This window comes from Trifolium pratense, linkage group LG5 (assembly GCF_020283565.1).
Source record: "Trifolium pratense cultivar HEN17-A07 linkage group LG5, ARS_RC_1.1, whole genome shotgun sequence".
In the NCBI taxonomy this organism is placed as follows: Eukaryota; Viridiplantae; Streptophyta; class Magnoliopsida; order Fabales; family Fabaceae; genus Trifolium; species Trifolium pratense.
Genome location: NC_060063.1, coordinates 42,497,866 through 42,524,555, shown reverse-complemented (window position 1 = coordinate 42,524,555; position 26,690 = coordinate 42,497,866). Strand labels below are relative to the sequence as shown.

The following is a 26,690-nucleotide window of genomic DNA, read 5'->3' as shown; positions in this document are numbered from 1 at the left end:
TCCTCTCGAAGTGCTTCGTCATTTTGCTCCTCGTCAAGAGGCTGCTCAATCCGACGAGATGGTTCCCCAATCTCTACGGGGATAACTGCCTCCGTTCCATATACCATTCGGAAGGGGGTTTCTCCAGTTGTGGAGTGTGGGGTTGTTCGATAGGCCCAGAGTACATTGTCAAGCTCTTCGACCCATTTCTTTTTGTTTTGGTCAAGTCTTCTTCGTAACCCTCTCAGGATCACTCTGTTGGCTGCTTCAGCTTGCCCGTTGGTTTGGGGATGCTCGACCGATGTGAAGTGCTGCTTGGTGCCCAGGGCAACAAGGAATGCTTGAAAATCTTTGTCTGTAAACTGTGTTCCGTTGTCTGTGACTACCACCTGTGGTATTCCGAATCTAGCTAGCACATTTCTTTTGAAGAAGCGCAGGACTCTGAGTGATGTGATGTCGGAGAGGGGTTCGGCTTCCACCCACTTCGTGAAGTAGTCCACTGCTACTATTAGGTAGCGATTTTGATAAAGTCCTTTGGTAAAAGGACCAAGTAAGTCCATGCCCCACCAGGCGAAGGGCCAGGGGGAAGACAAAGATTTTAGTTCTCGAGGGGGAGCTAAGTGCATATCCCCATGCCTTTGGCATTTGTCACATTTTTTTACGTGGTCTTTGGCGTCCTGTTGCATAGTAGGCCAATAGTACCCTGCTCGTAGAGCTTTCCTGGCAAGTGACCTTCCTCCCAGGTGTTGGGCGTTAATGCCCTCATGGACTTCGCGCAGGATGTAATCTGCTGTGTCCTCGTCCACACATTTTAGGAGAGGAATGGAAAATCCTCTCCTATATAATTTTCCATCAAGGATGACATAGGAGCAGGCTCTTCGTCTGACTATAGCTGCTTGTTTCTGGTCGTCAGGGAGAGTTCCGTGCTCGAGGAAGTTGTATACTGGAGTCATCCAGCAGTCTTTGTCGCCAATGACATTTATGTCCACAACCTTGCTTGGTTTTTCTATGCTTGGACGAGGGAGTATTTCTTGGATGACAGATTTGTTTCCGCCCTTTCTTTTTGTGCTTGCCAGCTTGGACAGGATATCTGCCCTTTTGTTATGCTCGCGGGGAACATGTAATATTTCAACAGAGTTGAACTTGGTGATTTTTTCCTTTACTAGCACTAGGTATTCAGAGAGGTTATCATTCTTGGTCTGATACTCTCCTAGCACCTGTGAGGCGACCAGTTGCGAATCTGTGTATATTTTTATCTCTTTGGCTTGCAAGTCCTCGGCCAAACGTAGTCCAGCGAGGAATGCTTCATACTCTGCTTGGTTGTTTGAAGTTGGGAAGGATAGTGCTAGGGAGACCTCGATTAGTAAGCCATTCTCATTTTCAAGAATGATGCCTGCACCTGCTCCTGTAGCGCTTGATGCTCCGTCTACAAAGATTGTCCATTTATCTGCTCCGTCCACTGTAGGGGAGGAGCTCGTCATCTCTGCGACGAAGTCAGCTAGGACTTGGGCTTTTAGAGCTTTTCTGCTCTCGTAACGAATGTCGAATTCTGAGAGTTCGAGGGACCATTTGAGCATCCTGCCCGCCATATCTGGTCGGCCAAGCAAAGACTTGATTGGTTGGTCTGTTCGGACCACAATTGTATGGGCCAAGAAATAATGTCTTAGTCTCCTCGCAGCATAAACTAGTGCAAGGGCTATTTTTTCAATTTGTTGGTATCTTAGTTCAGGACCCTGCAAGGCTTTACTCGTAAAGTATACTGGTTTCTGCCCTTCGTTTGTCTCACGAATAAGAGCTGCACTTACAGCCTCTGAGGCGACGGAAAGGTACAGGTATAATACCTCCTCGTCACTTGGTCGTGAGAGGACAGGTGGCTCTGATAAGGCCTTTTTCAGATGTTGGAGAGCTTGCTCGCATTCATCTGTCCATTCGAAGACTGCTTCTTTCTTTAGTAGTTTGAAAAAGGGGAGTGCATGTTGTGCTGATTTGGATACAAATCTGGAAAGCGATGTTAGCATTCCATTAAGAGTTTGTATGGACTTCTTATCTCTCGGAGTGGGGAGCTCGGCAAAAGCTCTGCACTTGTCAGGGTTGGCTTCAATTCCTCGCTCGGTTAGGTAAAATCCCAGGAATTTACCTGCTCGGACCCCGAAGGTGCACTTCTCTGGGTTGAATCTCATGTTGTATTTCCTGGCCTGCTCGAACACCTTTCGAAGGTGCATGACATGGTCGAGCTCCTCGGGGGATTTTACGATCATGTCGTCCATGTATACCTCGAGCATGTCTCCTATTTGTCCTCGGAAGACTTTGTTCATCATTCGCTGGTATGTAGCTCCTGCATTTTTGAGACCGAAGGGCATTACGTTGTAGTAATAGTTGCCCGACTCGGTCATGAAAGCTGTTTTTTCTCTATCTGCTACTGCCATTGGAATTTGGTTATAACCTGAATAAGCATCCATAAAAGACAATAATTTAAAGCCAGAAGAATTATCAACAAGTCTATCAATGCAAGGTAAGGGATAAGAGTCTTTAGGGCAAGCCCTGTTAAGATCGGTATAGTCGCAACACATCCTCCATTTTCCATTAGATTTTTTGACGAGTACAACGTTGGACAGCCAGGTTGTATACCTGGCCTCTGAAATAAAATTTGCCTCTAGGAGGTCTTTTACACATTTTTCTGCAGCCTCCGATTTCTCAGGAGACTGCCTACGCCTACGTTGTACAATGGGAAGTGCAGTGGGATCAATAGTCAGCTGGTGACATGCTATGTTGGGGTCCAAGCCGGGCATCTCGGAAGCGTGCCAGGCGAACAGATCAGCATTTTCCTTCAAGCAGGCTTCAAGTTGCTTCCTAGCAAGTTCGGGGAGCCCGGTCCCAATCTTCACTGCCCTGCTCGGGTCTTCTCCGAAGGGCATCAGCTCGAACTCGCCGTCTGGAACTGGACGACGGTGCTCTTGGCTTGCCTTGTCGTCTTCCTTCTTCTCCTTGCGGAGCTTCTTCTCATCTTTGTTTTCCTGTTTGGAAAAGCGGCTGTCGAGGTCAATGGAGCTGATTTCTGGCAAGGGCAGGGAAGTTGTTGCCTTGGACTTCTTGGACGCGGGGAGCTGTCCGATATATTCATTTCCTTTGGAGGATGCATTGAAGACTCTCCTTGCAGCTTCAATGTCTCCATGCAGTGTCGCAACTTGGCCTTTATGAGTATAATACTTCATCTTGAGGTGGGCGGTTGAAGGGACAGCCATTAAGTCAGCAATGGCTGTTCGGCCCAGGATGCACTGGTAGAGAGAAGGGCAGTCTACTACCAGAAATTTCACTTTGATAGTTTTTGCAGTTTCTTCAGAGCCAACGGTGACTAGCAGGTCTACATAGCCCCATGGATTAGTTGTTGCTCCATTAAATCCGGAGAGATCAGATCCAAAATAAGGAGTGAGGTAGGTTTCATCTAGTTGCAGAGTCTTGAAAAGTTGGGAATACATGATATCACAGGAGCTTCCTTGGTCGACCAGTACCCTGCGGACGTCCATATTTGCCATGTCCACTCTGATGAGCAGGGGTATCTGGGAGTTTGCAGTTCCACCGGGCAGCTCTTCCATATAGAAGGCTAAGGGCTTTGATTGCCCTTTCGGTTTATCCAAAGTTGCACTCAGGTTGGATGAGCCATCTATCAATTCTTCAAATTTTCTCTTGATGGATCCCACAGTCTGTTTGTCAAAACCTCCACCAGAGATAACCATAGCTTGGGCAAGTGCGTCCCATTTGTTCAGTGTAGGAGCAACATAGGTGTCGTCCAAGTAGTCAGGGACAAAGAAATCTTCAGGTCTGGAGATGGCAAGGGCAACTGGCTTGTGCCCGGATTTTTCTGGTGCAGCTTCTTCAGTGTTGCTGGTCTCAGCAGCTTCTGCCCGGGGAGCATTGCCCCTCTTCACGTATTGTTTGATTTGCCCATTTCTAATCAGAATTTCAATGGCGTCTTTTAATTGGATGCAGTCGTCAGTCAGATGGCCGTAACCTTTGTGGTATTTGCAGTACCTGCTCTTGTCTTGGCCAGGCTTTGTGGGTTGTTGTCTTGGAAATTTAATTCCTGCTTTAGTGAACTCAGCTGAGTTGCACTCTTTCCAAATTTCTTCCTGGGTTTTGCTAAGGGGAGTATAGTTGCTGAACGTGCTGGGAGGTCCACGGGGTTCCCTAGGCCTTTCGCCTCTTCGTTTTCCTCCTCCTCGGCTGGACTGTTCAGCATTTGAACGAGGAGCAGGTTGACTGTTTCCTGCTCGCCCATAACGGGCAGCATCTGCAGCTTGTTGCTCTTCATATTGGATGTAGGGTTGAGATTTGAGGAGGAGGTCGCTAAAGGTGCGCGGTTTTTCGATTCCAACGGCTTTTGCAAAGTCAGAGTTTGGCCTAAGGCCCCTTTGGAGCAGGTATTTCTTCATATCATCAGTTGTTTCTACCTGGACGGCTTCTTTGTTGAACCTCTCTATGAAACTGCGGAGAGATTCATTATCAGCTTGGAAGATGGCATCCAGGACTGCCTCGGTTTTTGGTTGCTTGCGGGAAGCAGTGAAGTGCCTGCGGAATTGGTCGGACAGATCCATCCATGAGGTTATGGAGCGAGGAGCTAGGCTGTGGTACCAAGCCATAGCTCCCTTTCTCAGAGTAGTTGGGAATATTCTGCATCTAATTGCTCCGCTGACCCTTAAGAAGTTCAGGGTAGCATTGACTGATGCAATGTGTTCATCTGGGTCAGTAAGTCCATCATAAGCTGGGAGAGGAGGTGGTCGCTCACATCCCTTTGGAACGGGTGCTTGAAGTATGTCGTGAGATAAAGGGCAGCGGGGATCATCCTCGTCACTCTCTTGTGAGTTTAGGGGAGGTGAGCCCTCACGATCAGGAGTTGGGCTCCTGGAGAATTGGTCAGTGTGATGGCTGCGGCTTACTGGCTGCCCTTGTTTGGTCATCAAGCTGAGTCCCTGGGGAGAATGACGGCGAGGAGGTGTTCGGTCCACAATTTTTCCTTTTTTCACATTTGGAGAAGATATACCCTCGCGGGGAGGGGAGACATGGTCTCTTTTCTTGCCAGGTTGCTCAATCCTCTCAAGGGCAGGTCGTCGTTGCCTGACAGTTTCTTGACGAGGAGGGGATTGAGAAGTAGGAGTTCTCCTCGGGGGAGAGTTGTTCCTTGAGAGTCGCTGATTCCTTTCCAAGCGATCTAGTCTCAGATTCTGCTCATCCATTCGGCGATTCTGGCCTTGGAGAGCTTCGGTGGTTTGCTTTAGGGCAGCTATGAGTGCTGCTAGTTCAGCATTGGTAACTGAAGCAGTGGATAAGTCGGTCTCTGCTGATTTGCCCTGCTCGGACTGAGGGCGCTTCCCTGCCTGCTTCTCAGTCAAGACGACCAAGTCGCCATCCTCAGAAGTCCAGGAAGTTTCCTGCCCGTCTCTAGGGTCAGACTCGGGGAGGGCCTGGAGGTCAGTGATGAGAGCAGGAGACAGACGGGGAGAAGATGGAGGAGCAGCGTCCTCAACGTCATTGTTGAAATGAGATGAACTGGCCATGAAAAAGTGATTGATTGGTTTTGTTCTTTGGTTTTCTTGCTCGAAACAAAGAAGGGGAGAACTCAGATCCCCACAGTCGGCGCCACTGATCTTAACTGTTGATCAGAACAGGTAGAAGGCCAGCTGGAAGTCCGTTGAGCAGGTGGTAGTCAGCAATCCGAGCAGACGGTCCACGGAGGGGGGGGTTGTACCTGCAGGTGCTCCGATGCCAAAGTCAGACAAGGAATAGAGAGCAAAAGAGATACTAGAGAGAAGTTAGAGAGAGAGAGTAATTGCAATAATGAATAGTGTTCTCCCTTGCTCTCCCATGAGGGAGAGTATTTATAGCCCCCAGCTCTGGGCCAAAGGTCCTCTTAGTGGGCTGGACTAGCCAAGGCCCATTAAGAGGGACTGCCAAGATATTACCCTTAGATAGTGGGTAGAGTAGTAATTTTACCCTATCCTGGTTGAGAGGTTGTGCCATGCTGACATGGAGGTGGTTGGACAAGCCATGTGGATTTTGTGAGGGTCTAGGTGGACTAGCATTAGTCTAGTCCAGAACACAAGTCTTTCTCTTGTATGTGGTCTACTACAGGAGTGTGTATTCCCATGATCCCATCGGGTAAGTTGGGAAAACACACTATTTTTTATTTTAATTAAAGAACCTTATTACATATACAGGATCTCTACGGTAAAATTCGGGTGAGGATCGAACCTAAGACTTTATGTATACTACCTAAATTCTTTACCATCAGATCAAACCTAATGACTTGTAAAATTTGGCAATCTATTACAATATAAGAAAATTGATTACTATGGTAAAATCAGTTTTACCCTTGCTTCATAAATTGCCACCTGTCCATTTCAAGGGTATTTGCAGTCCAAATTTTTTGTAATGGAACCAGATGAGAGGCTAACCGAGCCACATGGCTGGCTAACTAAGCCAAATTAATATGTTGTGAGACAAAATGCAACTTTATTGCAAGCCATGGTTCCATTTGAAGTCTACCAATTGGTTTTCAATTGTTTACTTTATGTCACATCACAACTTTTCCTTTCAAAATTCAAATTCAAATCCAAAACATTTTCCCACTCTTTGTAACTTTCATTTCATTATATACCCATTTGAAATTTATATCACTTCCTCTCATCTTCTTTCTTTGTTCTTATTCTTTCTCCTCATTTTTAACTATATTTTTTCTAACTTGATTATGTTGTATTTTGCAGAAATGATATTTTTCTCTATCTAACAAACAAGAAGATGAAAAACTTCATGCTACAAAAAAGATTAAGGTATGAAAAAAAAACTTCCACATTTAGCTTTTATGCAATTTCTTCATAAATAATATCATGTCACTTTATCATCTAACTTTTTTTGTTTCTCCATTTTTTTATCTTCATCTTTTCAGCAACTACAAAAAAAAAGAACATGAGTAAGTTAATAATGATGAATTTTATTCATATATATCACTTCTACTAATTATAAAACTTACAATTATTTTCAAGGTCACAATTATTTTGTATAAATTTGTTAAAAAAAAAATGCTTGATGTTATTTTTTTAAAAAAAAATTCTTGCTATTTCTCACTTTTAACAAAATTGATGAAGAAAATTAGATAAAATAACAAATCCGAAACTGGAAATTATTAGAAGATAAAAAATAGAACAGTTTGATTATTTTAAAAGTTTTAATTAGTAGGAACTTAAAAAAAGAACAAGAATATAAGAGTGAAGATAAAACAACAAAGAGATGCCACAATGTACTAACAATTTATGTGTTTCTTTTCAGAATGCATACCAAGAAATAAAAACACGGGAAGCAAAACACTTTCAAGAAATGAAACAGTAAAACAAAGCACATACCAAGAAATTGGAAGAACTTGTATCTGGTAACATTTTTAGTGATTATACATCATTTATTTTTTATTTTCAGATCAAAATTAAATTAAATACTACATACATAGAAAAAAATATGAATAAAAAATAATTAGATCTACAAAATAAAAAGAAAGAATCATATACCGAGCAAATAAATAAACGGAGAATGAAAGTGAGATGTGGGTTACATTGGTATATGAGATGCAATGAACTTTTTTATTTTGTGGGTCTCAATGACCATACAACTGTTCTTTGATGACATGTGATTAGTCAGGTATGGTAGTAATGCACAGTAGAGGTGCAAGGTATGGTAGTACTGCACAGTAGAGGTGCAACACAGTTGAGGTGCAGGTTGCAGTACAAAATAAGAAATATTATTATTTCTGTTTAAATTAAAATTTCAGTTAATCATAGATTTTGAAACAACCAAACATATTCTAAAAATATTCATATTACAAGTAAACAATATTTATACAAAAATTCATGAAAATGTTAATTTTATTTACTAAGGAAAATGCAGAAGAAGAATAATAGATAAAATAATTATTCTAAAAATATCTCAAAATGGATTTAAAAAAAGAGTAAAAGTAAACAAATTTAAATAAAAAAGAGCAATTAACATTAAATAAGAGGAATATGAATATAAACAGATCCAAAAAGAAACAAGTCAATAACAAAAAAAATATAATTATTTCAAAAACTTTTGTAGGATCTAAAATCTAAAAGGAAAAAAATACAACTACAAGGTTCTGCGAATTTTTTTTTTTTATAAATTCTTAAACATGAAAAAAAATTAAAACGATCTAATATGATATAAAATTATGAAAAATATAAGCAGATCAAACACCAATATTGATTTACAAACATATGCATAAACTACTAAAATACTAGATCTGATTTTTTTTTTTTTTTGTCTCTAATATTGTTGATGCATGTATGACAGGAGAGGAGAAGAATGAAACCACACCACCAAATTGGGAAAAAAAATATCCAATAAGAAGCTTACATGATGAATGTCATATTAATGAGTTCAAAGTTGACCGGAGTGGAGCTTTTGTGGCGGAGCTCTGGTGTGAACCTCACAAAGATGCAAAAAAAATACAGATTTAAACTAGATATGATTTTTTTTATTCTTTTGATGTCTTTGATTCCTTTGTTGTTGGTCTGTAGAGAGAGTTGTTCATGGCTTCATCATAGGTGAACAGTTGAAGGTTGAAAAATGCACATCCACTAATTTTCAAGATTGCTCCTTTTTAAAATACACTTTAATATAAATATAGAGGAGAAAGAGAGCATAAAAAATATGTATTTTATTTTGTCAAAGTTTACTGGACGGAGGGGGCGACAGCCGGAATGATAGCGGCGGCTAGGGTTTTCAAATGGAAGGTTAAGAAACTTCAACGAGAGAGAGAGAAACAAAATCTAAAATGTTTAAACAGGTGATGATTTTAGTAGCATGTAACCTAATGAGTTTATGTCAAGATGGGCCTAAAACACAATCCATATTTCTTAAGCCCATATTGTATTTTTTTGATTTAATATTATTCAATTAAAATGTTAAAGGTCTAAAAATGTAACATAAGGGGAAAGAGAAACTTAATAAAAAAAATAAGATGATAAAATAACTATTTTTCCCAAAAAAAATAAAAATAAATTTGCACACGATAAATCCTAATTGATCTAAATTTTAAAATAACTATCGTATATGAGACAAATTATCAATGATAATAATTTCAATATAATTATCATATGAGAGATAAGTTTTAACTAATAATTATCATATGAGAAACAAATTTTAATTAATAATCATCATATATGAGACAAATTCTAACTGATAAAAGTTTCAAAAGAATAATCATCATATAAGACAAGTTCTATAACTAATAACAATTTCAAAGAAACTATCTTGTACGGGAGAAATACTAACTTGCAAAATAATTCATACATGACACAAGTTATAATATTTTCAAAATGACTATCAGATATACTAACCAAATCATACATGGGACAAATTATGCTATTGATTTTTATAATCGATAACAATTCCAAATTAAATATAATATATATTAAATAAATTATACATTAGATAAATTATACCACTGACAATATACGGGGAACAAGGTACTTGCTGATGAAAAACTTGAATCAACTATAATATACGGGGATCAAGTTGTTGTTGATGAAAAAATAATCAACTACTATATACAAGGAACAAGTTATTGTTGATCAAATTTTTTAATTAACTATTATATACGGGGAACAAATTTTTACTCATGAAAAATTTAAATGATACGGGGAACAAGTCGTTGTTCATAAAAAAAATTAAATTAACCATTATATACGAAAAACAAATTGTTGTTGATAAAAATTTTTAATTAACTCTTATACTCGGAGAGGTTGGAAAAAAAATTAAATTATACGGAGAACAATTATTGCTGATGAAATTTTTTAACAAAATATTATACACCAAGAACAAGTTGCTGCTCAAAACTTTTAATTAACAATTGTACGCGCGAAAGCTGATAATAAAATTAATTAATCTGGAGAACAAATTCTCTGGTGCCAATTTGGGTGGGCTAATTTAAGCTTCTTAAAAAAAAACCGGAGAACAAATTGTTAATAAAATTTTTAATGAGAACAAATTGCTCGGGCAAATTATTCTATTGTTTCATAATACTGATTAAATAAATCTAAATTCAAATATTAATTTTTTTTCAATTTTAATCAACAAAGTGTAACTTCAAAGATTGTTATGTTACTAATTCTTATAACTCATAAAAAATTTAAAATAACTATTATATATAGTAAATAAATTATACATGAGACGAATTATGCTACTGATTCATTGAACTCAAAACAATCTCAAAATAACCATCATATATACTAAATAAATCATAAATGGGAAAAATTATGCTACTGATTCGTGGAATTCATTACAATCTCAAAATAACTATCATATATACTAAATAAATCATACATAGAACAAATTATATTGCTGATTCATATAACTGATTAAATAAATCTAACTTTAAAAAACATTTTTTCAATTGTAATTAACAAAGTATAACTTCTAAAAATATCGGCGTAACGTTACGACCCGTGCGATAGCACGGGTCTATTACTAGTTTGACATATACAGATATAAAATATTTTTTTTTTGTCTGAATTTTTATTACTAATAATAGTGAATATTGAATATCTTTTACGATAAAATGTAAAAAGTTAGTATAATGCTTATAGATAAAGGAATGTTATTTTTTATATTTTATAAAATGATCTTTCTTAAAAAAAAATCGACAAATAATTATTTGATTCATAAAAATGGTCATTAATTTATTGGTTTAGAAAGAAAATATACAGTTCACAAATTTTAATTCAACTGGTAGAAATTTCAAAATTATTAGTTCGGACGCTATGATCAAAGTTCGAACCTTTATCCTTCACTATGTGTGTGGGACATAGATCCTGTCCTTCATTGTGTTTGATAAAATACCACATTTAAGAGATGGATTGAACAATCATCTAATAATAATCTAATAAATGTTTGAGAGGTCGAAGCCAATATTAAGAAGTCTTAAATCGGATGTGAGTTGGCCTAAAAATAAGTTTATAAATAAGAGAGACAATCATCACATAAAAAGCGGATTTTATGGGGTTGAGTTAGACCTAATTTTCAATTCTAAAATGGTATTGTAGGCTCTCCAAGATCCGTTGGACCATTCAACATTTATATTCACGCACCAATCATCATCTTATAAGTCAATTTTGTGGGGTTGAGTTAGACTCAACTCACATCTGATGTGCGACTCTTAACAATCAATAAACCGTCTTGATAAAGGTTTGGAATGCATCACCAACAATAAATTGGTCTAAGTAGTAAGAGTCTTACACTTTTAAATAGGTGGCCATGGATTCAATCATTGACACTTGTGTATGAAGAAAATCTAATTGGGAAGGGAGAATTTACCATTTATGCCCCATAAATTCTCCGACAAAAATAATCACCGCTGAACTGTCGTGAAAATTTTATATTTATAATATGGTAACCAAAGGAAAAAGGTTTTGGAATGAATTGGTATATGAAAAAATAAAAAGAAGAATTTTGGAATAGATTATAGATTCATTCTTTTTGCGCCTTCAGACCTTCCAATCCTACCCCCTCGTAACGTAGGATGCGAGTGTGTAAATAGAAAAAACGGGCAAAAAAAAAAAAAACAGTTCGCATTTTAGTATGCGAATTCAGGGGGCGCAAAATATGAAGAAAAAAAAAACAATTTGCATCCTAGGATGCGAACCTTATAAAATAGGGGCGGAGGAAGGGTGAGAGATACAAAACTATTAGATTTTATAAGTTTCATATCTTAGAATATGAACTTCGCATTCTAAAATATGAGTTCACTATTTAAATAGCAAGAAAAATATTTTTGAATTTTCTAGAGAGGAACGTGGACTTCCAAGTTACGCAAAAAGAAAACAAATCAAGATCATATTATAAGGCTTTTGTGGGCTGAGAGTCAGGCCTTCCAGTTTGTGGATTGTAACTTGCACCATTAATTCTGTGAGTGGGCTTCTGTTGTTGTAACTTTGTTTGAACAAAATTTAGAAATGATATTCATGACTTATAATAATTTAAACAATACATTTTTTTTTATGGTTAAGGAAATGATACATTTTCAATAATAATAAAAATATTTCTGTTGACATTTTCATTATTATCAAAAAAGGAATATCTTACCAAAAAAAAAAGGAATATATTCACTTTAAGAGAATTATTTTTTACCCTATTAACAAATAAAGCTAACACAATTTTTTTAAAAATAATGTATTTTTGTCACAAAAGAAACGGACCCTAAATAAAAAAGAGTAAATAAATGCCCTTAAACTTGAGAAGTAGAGATGAATTAATAAAAGCACACATTAGTTAGTTAACTTTGAGTACTCAATTAATAAGAGTTTGGTTTACACCACCAACATAATGCAATAAAAAAAATAGAGGAACGGTCCGATACACATTTTTTTTAAATATATGTGCCGAAACACAGTTAATGTGAATAATTCTAATAGGTCCAAAAATTGTTAAAATCTATTTGTGAACTTATAAAAATTATTGAGTTGTAATTGTGTATCATATATTTCACTTAAAAAATAATTGGTCTATGTTTGCCACTCCCATTCCATCTGGGGAGCTGAACCTTGAGTTGGTTCCTTGGTGCAAGGCTTAATTATCATATTGCAACTTGTTATGTCTCTGTCAATAGTTTATTAGGCCCCTCTGGAGGGTTCTATTTCAGCCATTTTCTTTTAATAGTATTTTTTGTTATCCTTCTATTTCTAGTGTCTTCCTGTATCTTTTATGACCTTTCATATTACACATCTATAAAATCCTATGCGTATGTGGTGAAAGGTTCGATTATTGTCTCATACATATAGTATATAGAAAAAGTTACATCCTATGTAATCCTTTTGTATAAAAAGTTTATAGATTTCAAGTTTTCAACCATGAATTTAAGATAGGTCCTATTACACATCTATAAAATCAATATAATCAATCTTTACATTGGTTTAAAATTGAATGTTGAAATTTACAACACCATGCAGTGAATATGTGCAATCCAATTTCCATATGTTGAACACAAGGTATTCACATATTAAGTAAAATTTATTTTCAAATTCATTTAATAATTCATGTATCTGATCTATATGTTTCGTAGAAAGTACACAACTTGTGTGATAAGCTAGAAAATAAATAATTCATCAATATGGTGTAAGCATGCAATATAAATAGTAAATACTTCAATAATTTGATCATTTGTTATGAAATCAATCTCTAGTTAATGTATTGAAAAAATATCTATCAAATGAGGTTAAATTATAAATAAATTATAAAATTTGACTCACCAAAAATAAACCAAGCAATAATTAAAAGTCAAGGACCCACGAATCACACAATGCTACATTGAAAATAGTTAGCAAGTTGCTTGGAATTTGGGACCCAAAATTCTTTAAAACTGTTATGAATAATATAGATGTGGATGTCCATTAGTTTAGGCCCATATTCTTGGCCCATGTAATCTCCTGTATATATGACTATCTCACAATGTAAAAGACACACCTTGAATAGAACAATACAATAGTCTATTCTCTCTTCTCTTTCTCTCATTCATCTATTCTTCCATATTATTGTTCATGCTTAGAAATTGTTCATAACACGTTATCAGCACGATAGTCTCTCCTCTTTCAAAAAAAGGTATAACAACAATGGGAATTGACAATTTTATTTTATGTATGAATTTTTTTATTCTATTGTTTCAGATCATTTTGTTCTTCTCGTTTTTTTTATTGATTCACAAACCTTCGATCCAGAAGTATCATGGTGAAATTTTTGAAATATGAATCCTGAAGATTCATAGTGTGATAAAATTTTAAAATATGAATCCTGAAGATTCATATTATGATGAAATTTTAAAATATGAATCCTGAAGATTCATGGTGTGATAAATTTTAAAATATGAATCCTGAAGATTCATAGTATGATGAAATTTTAAAATATGAATCATGAAGATTCATAGATATAAGTAAAATGAACATCAATCCCTGAAGGATTGGATAAATAACTGATTGAATATATATTTGATCCGTTATACAGTTCTTAAACAATTTTAAAATCAATTTGTATTACCCACGAATTCCTGAATAATTCATTACGGATACATCTTTGAAGGATTGTACAATTAGATATATTATAATATAACGAAGAATATGAATTATTCTTATGAGGATTGCATAAAGGATTATTCTTACATTATAACAATATTATATAGTTCCTGAAGAACTTAAAAGAAAAATCAAATTATTTCCTAAGAATTCGAGAAGAATTCAATATACATATCCATGGGATAGCTTTATCGATTTTTATAAAAATTTTGCAATCTACAAATTTCATTGGATTTATTTATTTATTGTTATATTGTACAAAACATAAAAAAAAAATTAAAAAAAAACAAATGTATATCATACGCAAATTTTGCATGTATCATATTGAAAAGTATAAACAAATTATTTTTCATACTTTACCTATTCTATGCATATGCCAAATTTTTTTCAATAACTTACTAATTAATATACGTTACATTATAATTATTATTATAGGTTACATTATAATTATTATTAATTTCATTATGTTACTATTTAATTTGCATTATAAAATTTTATGTTACATTATATTAATATTAATAAAGATAATTGGAATTTTTTATTTGACTGTGTTTATTATGTTTATCTAATTATTTGCTTAATTTTATTTGATGATAGTATCAATGAGAAATGAATGAAAAATCATTCCCAGAAGTGAATGAAGTCCGACCCACTGATGTTATTCCATTCACATAAGTGAATGTAGCAACACACGATTATCATGGACAAAATTGTGGTTATGGTCGTGGTAATAGTCATGGCCCCGGAAAAAAGTGGGAAAATTAGCAAAACTATTGAAAATATATGTGACATTAGCTAGTTCCCGAAGAACAAGAAAAGAAAAAGGGAAAACCTTAATATTGAAGCATCTTGAATGATTGCTCAAAGAATAAAATTTTCTTGAAGAAATTATGAAGATTATTGTGATCATTATATGAAGATCACTTGTGATATAGTTCTTGAAAAGCTAAAGCTTTAATATTAGCGCATCTTTGATGGATTGCTCAAAGAATGTGCATTTTCTTAACCAATATTATGAATATTATTGGTATAATTTTTGAAGAACAAATAATTTAACCATTCATGAAAGATTGTAAAATTGTGAATTTCTCTAGCCATTATGAATAGAGATTTGTTGTTGAGTTCCTGAAGAACTAATTTTTTTTACAACATGATTAAAGTCCACATGATCTATTTGATCTTAGTATAAATTGGACCAAAATTAAAAGAACGATTATGTATGTCTCTTGAATATGCTCCTGAAGTAGCAAACTTATGAAAATAATTTCAAAAATATTTGGTTAATCATATTTTAGATTGGTACAATTTCAATAATTATCAATTGAAATGTGAAAGTTTTTACATGATAAATCGACTTTATTTCTCGATGCACAACTTAGTAAGATCTCTATCTATCTATTTTATATTTTACTATGAGGTAGACGATTATTATTCCCTATGAAATATATGCTAAGCAAAAAGTTACATTTAGCTTTTTATACATTAAACTTTGAATTTATTTTATGGTGATAATGTTTTCTTAAGCTTTGAATACAGTTATTTTCTTAATTACTTATAATTATAATTCGGTTACAGTTTGTAAATATAAACTGGTTTTTAATTATTCCGTTACTTATTTAAATCAATTTATTGATTTTAAATTATTAGATAAAAAAAAAAATTAACCGTTACTGTTTTATAATTCTGCTGAAATCCACATAAACATAATTGTTAGCATGAAAATATTCATTGATATTACTATTTATGAAAAATTAAATTTTATATATTTTTTTTGGAAGGAATTAACTTTTATATTTAGTAGTACAAAAATTATTGAAGGTTCCAGAAGAGCCAATGCATTGTTATATCGAGAAATAAAGTTACGCTTTGCCAATATATTGTATATTTTTAAGTCTTAAAGATTTTTTTTTTTATGTTTGAAGGATATTCGCATAAATGAATATCCTATTGAAACAAGAAATGGATGAGATCTTGTATCTCTATACATTACGAGACATATTATCAACATTTGCCTCTAGTTTGGGGTATATTTATATATATTTGTGCAATTGAAGCACATGTTCTTGTAAACCAGAAGTTTACAAATCATAATAAGTTTGTAATTGGCAAGATCAGTTGGGTCATCTCTGATCTATTATGATGCGAAAAGTTTCTATGGATATGTATTGAATGGCCAGAAGTTCATTCAATCTAATATTTTTTTGTGTATTACTAGCTCGCAAAGAAAATTGATAAATTAAGAAAACGAGTGTCTCTTATTTTTTAGAATATATATAAGGTGATATTTGTAAATCAATACACCGATCATGTGGACCGATTAGATTTCTAAAATTTGAATTGATGCATCAACCAAATGGTCACATGTATGTTTGTTATAAACTCACAACCAGAAGTTTGTGAAGATTATTTTTAAGAGATCATTTTATATATATTATTCTAGAAAGTATTTGATAAATATCATATGTTAATTGAAATTTATACCAAACATCTTATGAAATATGTTCATACAAACAAAAAAATAATGGACTTGAAGATTCATTCTAAGTTATAGTTTGGAACATTCAAACATGTATGTTGAGATATTGAATAGCATCATGCCAACAAATTATTATATACATAAGCTCTCCTCTAATTTATTTGAATTTTAGTTTATAAACATATTTTCCCATATAAACATTTTTGGATGTGTTGGGTACGTTTCAATTGCTCCAATATAATGCATTTAAATGGGTAGTAAAAGAATATTGGGAAAATAATTTTTATATGAATCTCCAAAGTGAGCCAATAATTGGAGATTTTTTTTACAGCTTTATGGGCTGATTATCAATTGGTGAACTAGTTTTCCCAATATTAGGGGGAGATAATAAGCAGCTAAAAATATGAACTAGAAGTTCAATTGAAATGTTTTGAAATAAATTAATAATTGTTATTTTGATCCTCTTAGAAATCAATATGAACCAGAAGTTCAAAAGATAACTCATTTGCAAAGTTTATAAAATCAATCAACAGCTGCTAATGCTCCAATAAAAATGAATGTCTCTGTTGGACAATCTAATATTGCAAATGATTCTTAACCACGCTTGAAGCATGGTAAGCAAATCGGTTTCAAGGATAAATTCCTCAAATAAGATAAGGAGCTAAAAAAGAGAAAGATGACCCAAGTGAGGATATGAAAATCTCAAAAGAGCATTTGACATAATTGATTTTTCAGTTCCAGAAGAACTTATTAGGTACCTAAAATTTATGAAAATAAAGAGATCTCAATAAATTATGTCATGAATGGAATACGATGAAACCGAGATGAAGTCAACGTTGACAATATTTTTGCACATAATAAAGCGCTATATATGTGATAAATGACAATGAGGATCATAAATCAAAGTCTATTAAGGATTATAGACAATGAAATGATTGACTAAATAAGATAGACGCAATTGATACAAAATTAAACTAGCTTTGCAAAGCGAAATGTTTTTGGACCAGTAGTCCATTTCATCTGCAGATGGAGATAAATCGATATGAATAAGTTTTCAAGACAAAAATAATAAAAACAAAATGTTTAGAGTTTGAATTGTTTATCAAGTATATTGATAAATGTCAATCATTGATTTTCAAGAAGCATATTCACCTGAAGTGAATTCAAAAAATTAATTAAGTTGAGTAGCATCTGAAATACTCAATTCATGTGAAATATGTGTTTTAACGTATTTTACTGGCTCACTTGATAATGATGATCCCTGAAGGATTTAGTTATATTTGACAATAAATTATTTATATCCGATGCTTATATTAATGATAAAATATCATCTAGACTCCCGAAGAGCTTATGAGATATTCTCATTTAAATTTATAATTTAAATAAGATTATATAGCAAAAGTATTAAAACAGTTTGACATTGACAAATCTAATTTGTTGTATACTAAAAATGGTTGCAATGTCATTTGATGTGTCATGCCTCAAGAAAATGATGAACAATTTGAATTGGTCCTGAAGTACCATATCTTAATTCAATTAAGCTCACTAATATATTTGCTATAATTTCGTAGTATTTTATTTTTGCCTATTCATCCAGCCCAAATATTGAAGTAAAGCAAAACATACAAGAAAGTTGAGAAGATGTTTTTGTTGAGGATTGTAAGTCAACACATACAAGAAATTCGTTGTTTTATTACAAAATTATGGTTCCTGCAACAACTCAACATGAAGATAATATCAGACGCAGTGCTAATTTAGAGAAGAGTATAATAAAGAAGATATGACAGATTTTTCTACAGAGTCAACTTTTAGTAAAACTTTGGAGCAGCTAGTACAGAAGATTATTTGATTTTTCATCTCATGTATAATAATTGTCTTTATGAGGGGGAGATATAAATATGTTCTGCACTCTTTTTCCCTTCACCGTGGTTTTGTCCCACTGGGTTTTCCTGGTAAGGTTTTTAACGAGGCAGTTCACACACAAAGGATGTTGTACTCTTTTTCCTTCACTATGATTTTTCCCACTGGGTTTTTAATAGTAAGGTTTTAATGAGGCATATCATCGATGGACATCCAAGGGGGAGTGTTATGAATAATATAGATGTGGATGTCCATTAGTCTAGGCCCATATTCTTGGCCCATGTAATCTCCTATATATATGACTATCTCACAATGTAAAAGACACACCTTGAATAGAACAATACAATAGTCTATTCTCTCTTCTCTTTCTCTCATTCATCTATTCTTCCATATTATTGTTCATGCTTAGAAATTGTTCATAACAAAAACAAAAAAGTAAAGTGTATATTTTATTTTCAGCTATCTTGTATAGTTTGAAACTAGTTTCCATAGCCACGTGCTGCAGGACCCTCCTCCCCACTTATAAAATTAATAGCCACCATCCCTTTTTCTATGTTTGTATTTATCTTTCTCTTGTCTATTCAACCATCATCTCCATTCTCCAATAGTTTCCATATGTTTCCATCATGTATTAAAAATATCTAAAGTGAAAAGAGCTTAATTGTAATTGATCAGTCCATTATCAAATTAATTAATTGATCAGAGTTAGTTATTATAGATTAAGTATATCAATGTATAATTTTTTTTTTCTTATTTTAAAGACTAAGAGTGAAATTAGTCCCTATAAGCTTAACTCAGTTGGTAGGACATCATACTATATGTATAAGAGTCGGATTTTGAACCCCGAATACTTCACTTATTCACCTTTAAAGTAAAATTTCTATCTACTAAACTATTTAAAAAAAAAACTAGAGGGATTATCTTTTTAGCATCAGACTCTAATACAAGCTATTTCAACTTTAAATATAACTTTTTTCTGTCAGCTAATTGTATAAATAACTAATATAATTTGCTTATAATGTAAATCGAATACATTAATTATTGGTCAGTTTTGAAATTTTGTATAAAGGTTTTACCGTTTAGTCTCGGGTAAAAGACGCCTTAGTATTAAACTATTAATTATGTGATCAGATGTTTGATAATTGTCTCATGCGTTTGGAGAAAAATCGATTAAGCGAGAAGAACCCACTTTGTGTGCCCTACAGGTTATCCGACGAAAATTAGTCATCACCAACGATGGTGGAAACTTCGTACTATGGTAACAAAAAAAAGCCTTAGTAGATAAAAAAAAACTCAATTTTAAGTATTCATTCATCTCATATCTAATCTCCTAAATTATTGGATTAATTGAGACTAACATGCATACTAACTTTAGATTTTGTTGTTCCCTTGGCCAAATTTAGGGTAAACAAAGAATAGACTCCTTTCAAATCAAAAAGTGACATTAAGAATTGTACCATAATGCAACAAATGACTAAAAATATTACACTTTTGATTCAAATATCTTGAAATGAAATAATACAAATATGCATAAATGAAAAATACCAAAATGACTTGTCAGTTGAATTTAAACTCATACTCTTAGCATGAGTGCCAATGGCTTTTGAAGGGTGGCACTACCATCAATTTTGTAAGACATTTCAAACCTCCCTACCCTAATACTACTTCTTAGTAACACAAACTATGCTCTTCCTCTAATATTTTTAGTTGTAAAACTCAAGATGACAGAGTTCCCATTACCAAAATGCTAAGGTTGACCACATTAATCAGCATGCCATCAAATTTATCAATTAGCAGAAATTCCATGATGATCATTAGATGAAACATGATGGCCATGTGAGGTCTTTTGCTTTCTGCCTTTTCTTTGTCTACTACTACTACCTCTTCCTTCTTGAATTCCCCCTTTTTCCTTCTCCACATCTTCTTGAAGGTGCTTTGCCTGTCTTCAATAAAAAAACGTCGAATTAATATGAAGCTAAATGTAGACGGAAAAAAGGTAGCATATATAATGCATCGAATATACCATGTAATGTCGGATGCAGATAGTGATGTATCGAAAAAATTTAAATAGTAAAAAATCAAATGCACCCATTTAATATTTGATGTAGGTAGTGACGAATCCAAAATTTTTAAATTATAGACATAATAATTGTATCTATAAAATTTTGAAGACGATACTCGTATTGTAAGTTTATAGAAACCCTAGTAGGACAAATGCCCCTATTGTACCAAGATCTATCCCTAAATAAAACACTTCACCTACTAAAGAACTTGACATACATAACATTTTGTAAGAAGAGGACAAAGGAAAATCACTTACCACTTCCATATACTCCACACATACTCCATTGTTTTGTATCCTCAATCATTGGTAATGATAATTTACAAGATTAACCTTGATGATATGAACAACAGAAGAGATACCACTAATTAAAAGACTCATGAGAAAAATTCTTAACACAAATCAACTACCTTTTCCTTTAACCAATTAACTCAATCTTTAGCATAATCAACAAGGTTAATTACAAACCATAACATGTCATTCTTCAGTCAAATCCTCTATAACGACTACACTATTGCGACGACTGCAAAATTGTTGGATTCAGGTGCACTTGGATCCAACGACTCTGTAGTCATTGCACCTATGCAGCTACATCACATGATCTAAACTTCAAATCTTTGGATCATAAGATTATTCCTTTTACCTCAAAAATATTGTATGCTTTAAAGTAAATCTCATAACTCAATTATATGTCAAACAAATCCTACTGAGGAAACAATGCCACAATCAACTATCATTCAAAATTCATACAAATCATAATCATTAAATACTATGTATGCCATGGATGCAACTCATAATCATTAATTATATAATATAAAAAATGTTAGAATATACTGACCCCAAAACAAAAGTTCTGGTAATTGACATCAAAGCTAGAAGAATCCTCTGCTTTTCCATAATTCATCTGAGTGGAATTGCGTTTATTAGAATTAGAACTTTCACTACAAGTCATGAAAGTCGATGAAGTCGAGCAACCAGAGCCATTAAGAGAAGTGCTTCCATTTAATCCAATGTCCGCTTGAAACATATCTTCGAACAACTGTTGCAACTCCTCAAAGCTTTCCTCTCCATTTTCCTTAATTACATATAAATTAATCAATTTCTAAGTTAAATGTTCATTCTGGTTAAAGGAGTTAAAATGATCGGAGTTCCAACCCCAATGAAATATTTTTCTAACATGATGATGAATATATTTTTACATTTGCCCATCCAAAAAAATAACATTCCAAAAGAATGTGTGACAAGATAATTTTAATTAATCAATATATGGAAAATAGAAGGGGAAATTTCAATTGGTATGAAACATTTTGTTTATATTCTAATTTAAGACATGAATGTTAACATGTGTTGTTTATTTGTTTGCCTCTCCTCATCAATAACCTTCAATAATATCCTTTCAAGTTTCAACAATTATTATACAATGTTTTCTCTCCCGACCTCCCGTGAATCTTTTATACCCCCAATATTCCAATTTTGTCCTTGCAGAAAAATTCGGTTCGCAGAAACCGAATTTTTTCTAGTGCAAATTCAGAGTAAATTTCGGTTTTTAGAAACTGAAATTTGTTTTCAAGGAAAAAAAAAACTTCGGTTTCTACGAACCGATGTTTTTTCAAGGGCAAAATTGAAAATTCAGGAAGATAAAAGATTCACGGGAGGTGGGGAGAGAAAACATCTTATTATACATGAACACATCCTGGCCCGGTAACCAAACTAGGCCCGCACTTTTCATATCTAGTCTAGTTCAACATTGTCCACAATAAAAATTAGGCTAACATAATGTCTTGTTTCACAATCCAACATTGAGTTACATGAATTATTTTTCAAAATATTAATATATTATTGTCATATAATTTTATTTTAATCAACATATTTTAAGTTAATTCAGTCTTGTCCTAGATAGGGTTGATTTGACCCCATGACCCAATTCATCTAAACTTTGTCTTATAAATAAAAAATGAAGAAGAAAAGATAGGTTTCGTTTAAATTAGACTCATTAAATAAAAAATTAAGCAATCCAAATTTTGAGTCGAGTGAAAACCAATCATATCTTCATCAACAAGGGTGGGGTGGATATCTCAACCGATTTAAGCTAAAGATCAAAATAGTTGAAGTTCGTGAATTCAAACTCGAACAAAGAGAAAAAAAAATATTAACCTAACGACTAATTACTAATATTGACATTTAAAAAAAAAATAAAATTTCCCCAACAATATACCCCACCAACAACTATCATAGCAATTGGACCAACAAAACACAAACATGATTAGGGCCCAATTCCAAAAAGTAAAAATGTGCAACTACATAGTACTATTTGCCTAAATGAGACACTATGTTTGTCTACCTTTATCTACTAAACAAAAAAATATAATAAAACAACGTTGTTTATTGTGTCTAGCTTTATTATCACCTAACTTTCCACTAAATGCAAGCAAACAAAAATTGATATATTGTTAAAAAAAAAAAGAGGACTCACATTTGATTTAGTTTGGCTCATCATTGTAACCATTTCATTCAAAAAGTCTCCCATACCCTGCAAAACAAAATTCATTTTCTTAGATTATAGTACATCAAAATTATTGGTTCGAGAATACTCCTTTCCATTTGATTCAAACAAGATCAAATTCACCCCCTTTTCCCTCATCCAAACTCGATTACATGAATTATTCCATCTTATTGAAACCTATAAACTATATAACCAATATGCCCCATGTGCTATGTATGTGACACAAATTGACTATATTAATAAGATAAGTGTATGCCTTTGAGAAGAAAACCGATTCCACGCGGTTGCTACGTGTGTTAGTGCAGTAATTGATGTAGAACGTCCGATAAAGAAGGATAATTTATATTGAATAAATTAGAGCCGTTACATCATTTTTTTATGATTGAGATTGTCTACTGCGTGAAACAGTTACAACTGGCAATTCATGTCCTTTGAGAAAAGATTTTTGTTCTTCTTATTTGTGAAAATTGAAAAACATTTGTTGGAGAAAATGCATTCCTACTATTGAAGATTCCTCTTTTTTCACATGAAATCGGAGAAGAAAAATATTTGGACGGTGCAAAATTAGAAACATGACAAGACAATACCAATACTACGATATAAATAAGAAAGTTAATTAATGAGTTTCTGCTGAAATTTCTTGACATATTTCAAAAGTTTAGTATTATAAAGTAACTTTATGATGCAAATTTGATAGAATGATTAATTATAAGAAAAAAAATTGTCACATTAATAATTGAATACATATACTTTGTGTAAAAATAAAATAAAAATTGAATACATATACTCAAACAAGTTTTTATGATGGGCAAAGTTATGGTGGCACCATGGATAAATATCTCATATTGCTTAGCGAGCACCCCTTCCAGATTGCTTAGCGCGCCCCTCAGATTGCTTAGCGCGTCCCCAAGATTGCTTAGCGCGCCCCCCAGATTTCTACCGCACCCCAGATTTTTTATTTTTAAATTTTTTTGTATTTATTTTGATTAATTGAATTTTAGTTTATTGATTAGGGATAATTTTCAGAGTATTATGTATGGTTAAATGTTTTAGTAGTTAGTTTTAAACTAAAATTATGCCAAAACCATTTTTCTGTGGAATGGTTTCATAGATCTGTACTCCAACACAATTAATTTAAAATGGGTTCTTATAGTATGTACTTCAAAGGAACAAAAGTAATTATTTAATTGGAAATGGGGGGCGCGCTAAAAATCTGGGGGAGGAAAAAAAACCGGAGGGCGTGCTAGAAATCTGGGGGAGGGAAAAAAATTGGGGGGCGCGCTAGAAATCCGGGGGAGGAAAAAAAACTGGGGGCGTGCTAGAAATCTGGGGGAGGGGAAAAAAACTGGGGGCGCGCGAGAAAATATAGGGGTAATTAGGTAATTATAAATATTTCGGGTAGGTGTATGGGTTTCGGGTGTGGGTTTGACTGATACCAAACCCACACCCATATTATCGGGTGTCACCCGAACCCAAACCCAAACCCAGTCAAATCGGGTTTCGCCCGTTGACTTGAGTTTGGGTTCGGGTGGGTTTCTCGGGTTTGGATTTTTTTGCCATCCTTAAGCAAGCACTCCCCCTACCCTAGACCAAAATTGTTAATGCAAAGTGAAAAGGTGAAATTAAGGTTAGGGATGGCAAAAAAACTCAAACCCGAGAGACCCACCCGAACCCAAACCAAGTCAACGGGCGAAACCCGATTTGACTGGGTTTGTATTTGGGTTCGGGTGACACCCGATAATATGGGTGTGGGTTTGGTATCAGTCAAACACTCAAACCCACACCCGAAACCCATACACCCACCCGAAATATTTTATAATTACCTAATTACCCCCATAGTCTCCCTCAATTTCCTTGGAAGACCTTAAATTTTAGTTGTAATTTAATTTCTTGAAAGTCTATGTTGTAATTTCTTGAAAGTCTATGTTTGAATTTCTTTGGAAGACCTTAATTTTAGTTGTAATTTAATTCAAAGTCTATGTTGGAATTTAATTTCTTAAAATTTGCAAATTATTTTCAAATGTGCTGCGGGTTTGGGTTTGGGTGAAAAAAACCTGAACTCAATGGGTGTGGGCGTGGGTGTTGTTTTGCCACCCGAACAACCTTTGGGTTTGAGTTTGGGTTTGGGTGATGATTTCGAGTGTGTGTTTGGTAAGTGTCAAACCCGCACCCATGAACGTCCGTTACCATCCCTAATTAAGGTTGCTTTGCTTCTCTTCTAAAGTAAACAAAAAACATAGTACTAATAGAAGAAGGCAAGTAAAGGAGGGTGGGTCCCAACATGTGTGAAGTTCGTGACTTACATTTTCGTCATCATCACTGTCGTAAACTCCAACGTCGTACATTAACCTCTTATTCGCGTCAGATAGAACTGCCACAAAAAAATATCAACAACAAAACATTTACTAGTACTTCATTTTAGACCCAACAATATTTAAATTAAATAAATAAAAATCTCAACTTTTCTTCAATTTTCAGTAGAAAATAAGCTAATGAAATATTGGGTGGGTCAATATTTTTTTTGATAGAAAAATCTTGGGTCAATATTCAACTATGAAAAATGAAAATAAATTAATAAAATTTTAAAAAAGCCAAATATTAATGTGTAAAATTACCAGAATAGGCTTCTTGAATTGCCTGAAATTTCTTCTTAGCTTCTTCCACAAACTTCATATTCCCTGAAGCTGAACAACGATCTGGGTGCCATTTCTGTCCATTTAATTCAAATTATTTTCCAAATTTCATCAAATTGAAGATTCTTTCAACCATGAAAAAAAAAAAAAATCAAATTTTGAGAAGACCCATTTGAATGAACTCATGAAAAAACAGAGAAAAAAAAAGATTATGAATTCTAACCAGTGCTAATTTCTTATAAGCATTCCTTAAATCTGAATCAGTGCATTCTTTGTTCAATCCCAAAACTGCATAGAAATCATTGCTTTTGTTTCCTTCATTAGCCATTATTATTATTATTATTTTCTCAACAATAACAACACTCCAAATTTTCACAACCAACTAGATCAAACTAGAACTCTCCAAAAAAAACCAATCAAACATGAAACTATTAATGTTTTTTGTATTGTCGGCAAATTCAATCAACTAAACTCAATGAAAACATAAATTCCGTACAACCATGAAAAAGGAATGAAGCTAAACTCAAAAGAGACACAATCACAATAACATTAGTGTGTGAATATTATATATAAAAAATATGTAGTAATATTAATTAATATACAACTTGTATGACAACTTGTGTTTATGCTACATGTTGGTGAATAGGTACATGGAATGAAGGGTTGAAGTACAAAGAGAAAAATACCCTTCTTAGCCTCAAGAATACTCTAGAGAACTTCAATTCTAGTAGACTTTATATAGTTTATTTTTGTTTTATTTCAATATTATTTAAATCAATGAATATTATTTCCTCGGATCCTAATTATAAGAAAATGTTCATTTTTTAAATACATCCAAAATTGAATATATCTAGACTAGGTACATCAAATTTTCAATATATCTAAAAAGTAAATATCTTTTTATAATTAGAATCGGAGAAAGTATTATTTTAGATTTTATTGGTAAAAAATTGACTCATATCTGCAAAGACGTGATTCAATTTCCGTTATCAATGTGAGAATCTCTCGATGGATTTTATAAATAAATAAAAATTAATTTTTTAACTCATTGAAA

General features: G+C 33.5%; 1 protein-coding gene and 2 long non-coding RNA genes across 7 annotated transcripts; 1 reads left to right on the top strand and 2 right to left on the bottom strand.

Annotated features, from left to right (window-relative positions):
• Positions 1-6,557: 6,557 nt before the first annotated feature.
• Positions 6,558-8,785, bottom strand: LOC123885024. Its single transcript, XR_006801052.1, has 2 exons — positions 8,395-8,785; positions 6,558-6,922 (listed from the first exon to the last, which is right to left on the bottom strand). It is a non-coding gene; the product is annotated as an uncharacterized LOC123885024 (long non-coding RNA).
• On the top strand, positions 7,331-8,629 carry LOC123885025. The gene is made up of 2 exons (XR_006801053.1): positions 7,331-7,399; positions 8,332-8,629. It is a non-coding gene; the product is annotated as an uncharacterized LOC123885025 (long non-coding RNA).
• Positions 8,786-19,909: 11,124 nt separating the features above from the next.
• Positions 19,910-26,357, bottom strand: LOC123884648 (chaperone protein DnaJ-like). Of its 5 annotated transcripts, none has more exons than XM_045933794.1 (7): positions 25,860-26,356; positions 25,619-25,712; positions 25,307-25,374; positions 22,974-23,030; positions 21,339-21,575; positions 20,759-20,833; positions 20,348-20,381 (listed from the first exon to the last, which is right to left on the bottom strand). In XM_045933794.1, exons 1-6 carry the CDS (start codon positions 25,962-25,964, stop codon positions 20,804-20,806), a joined length of 591 nt encoding a protein of 196 aa, XP_045789750.1. In that variant the 5' UTR covers positions 25,965-26,356; the 3' UTR covers positions 20,348-20,381; positions 20,759-20,803. The 5 variants fall into 5 exon arrangements, with proteins under 5 accessions (XP_045789749.1, XP_045789748.1, XP_045789752.1 ...); XM_045933795.1 differs by having other exon boundaries at positions 20,348-20,377; XM_045933793.1 differs by lacking the exon at positions 20,759-20,833 and having other exon boundaries at positions 19,910-20,381; positions 25,860-26,357.
• Between the last annotated feature and the right edge of the window lie 333 nt (positions 26,358-26,690).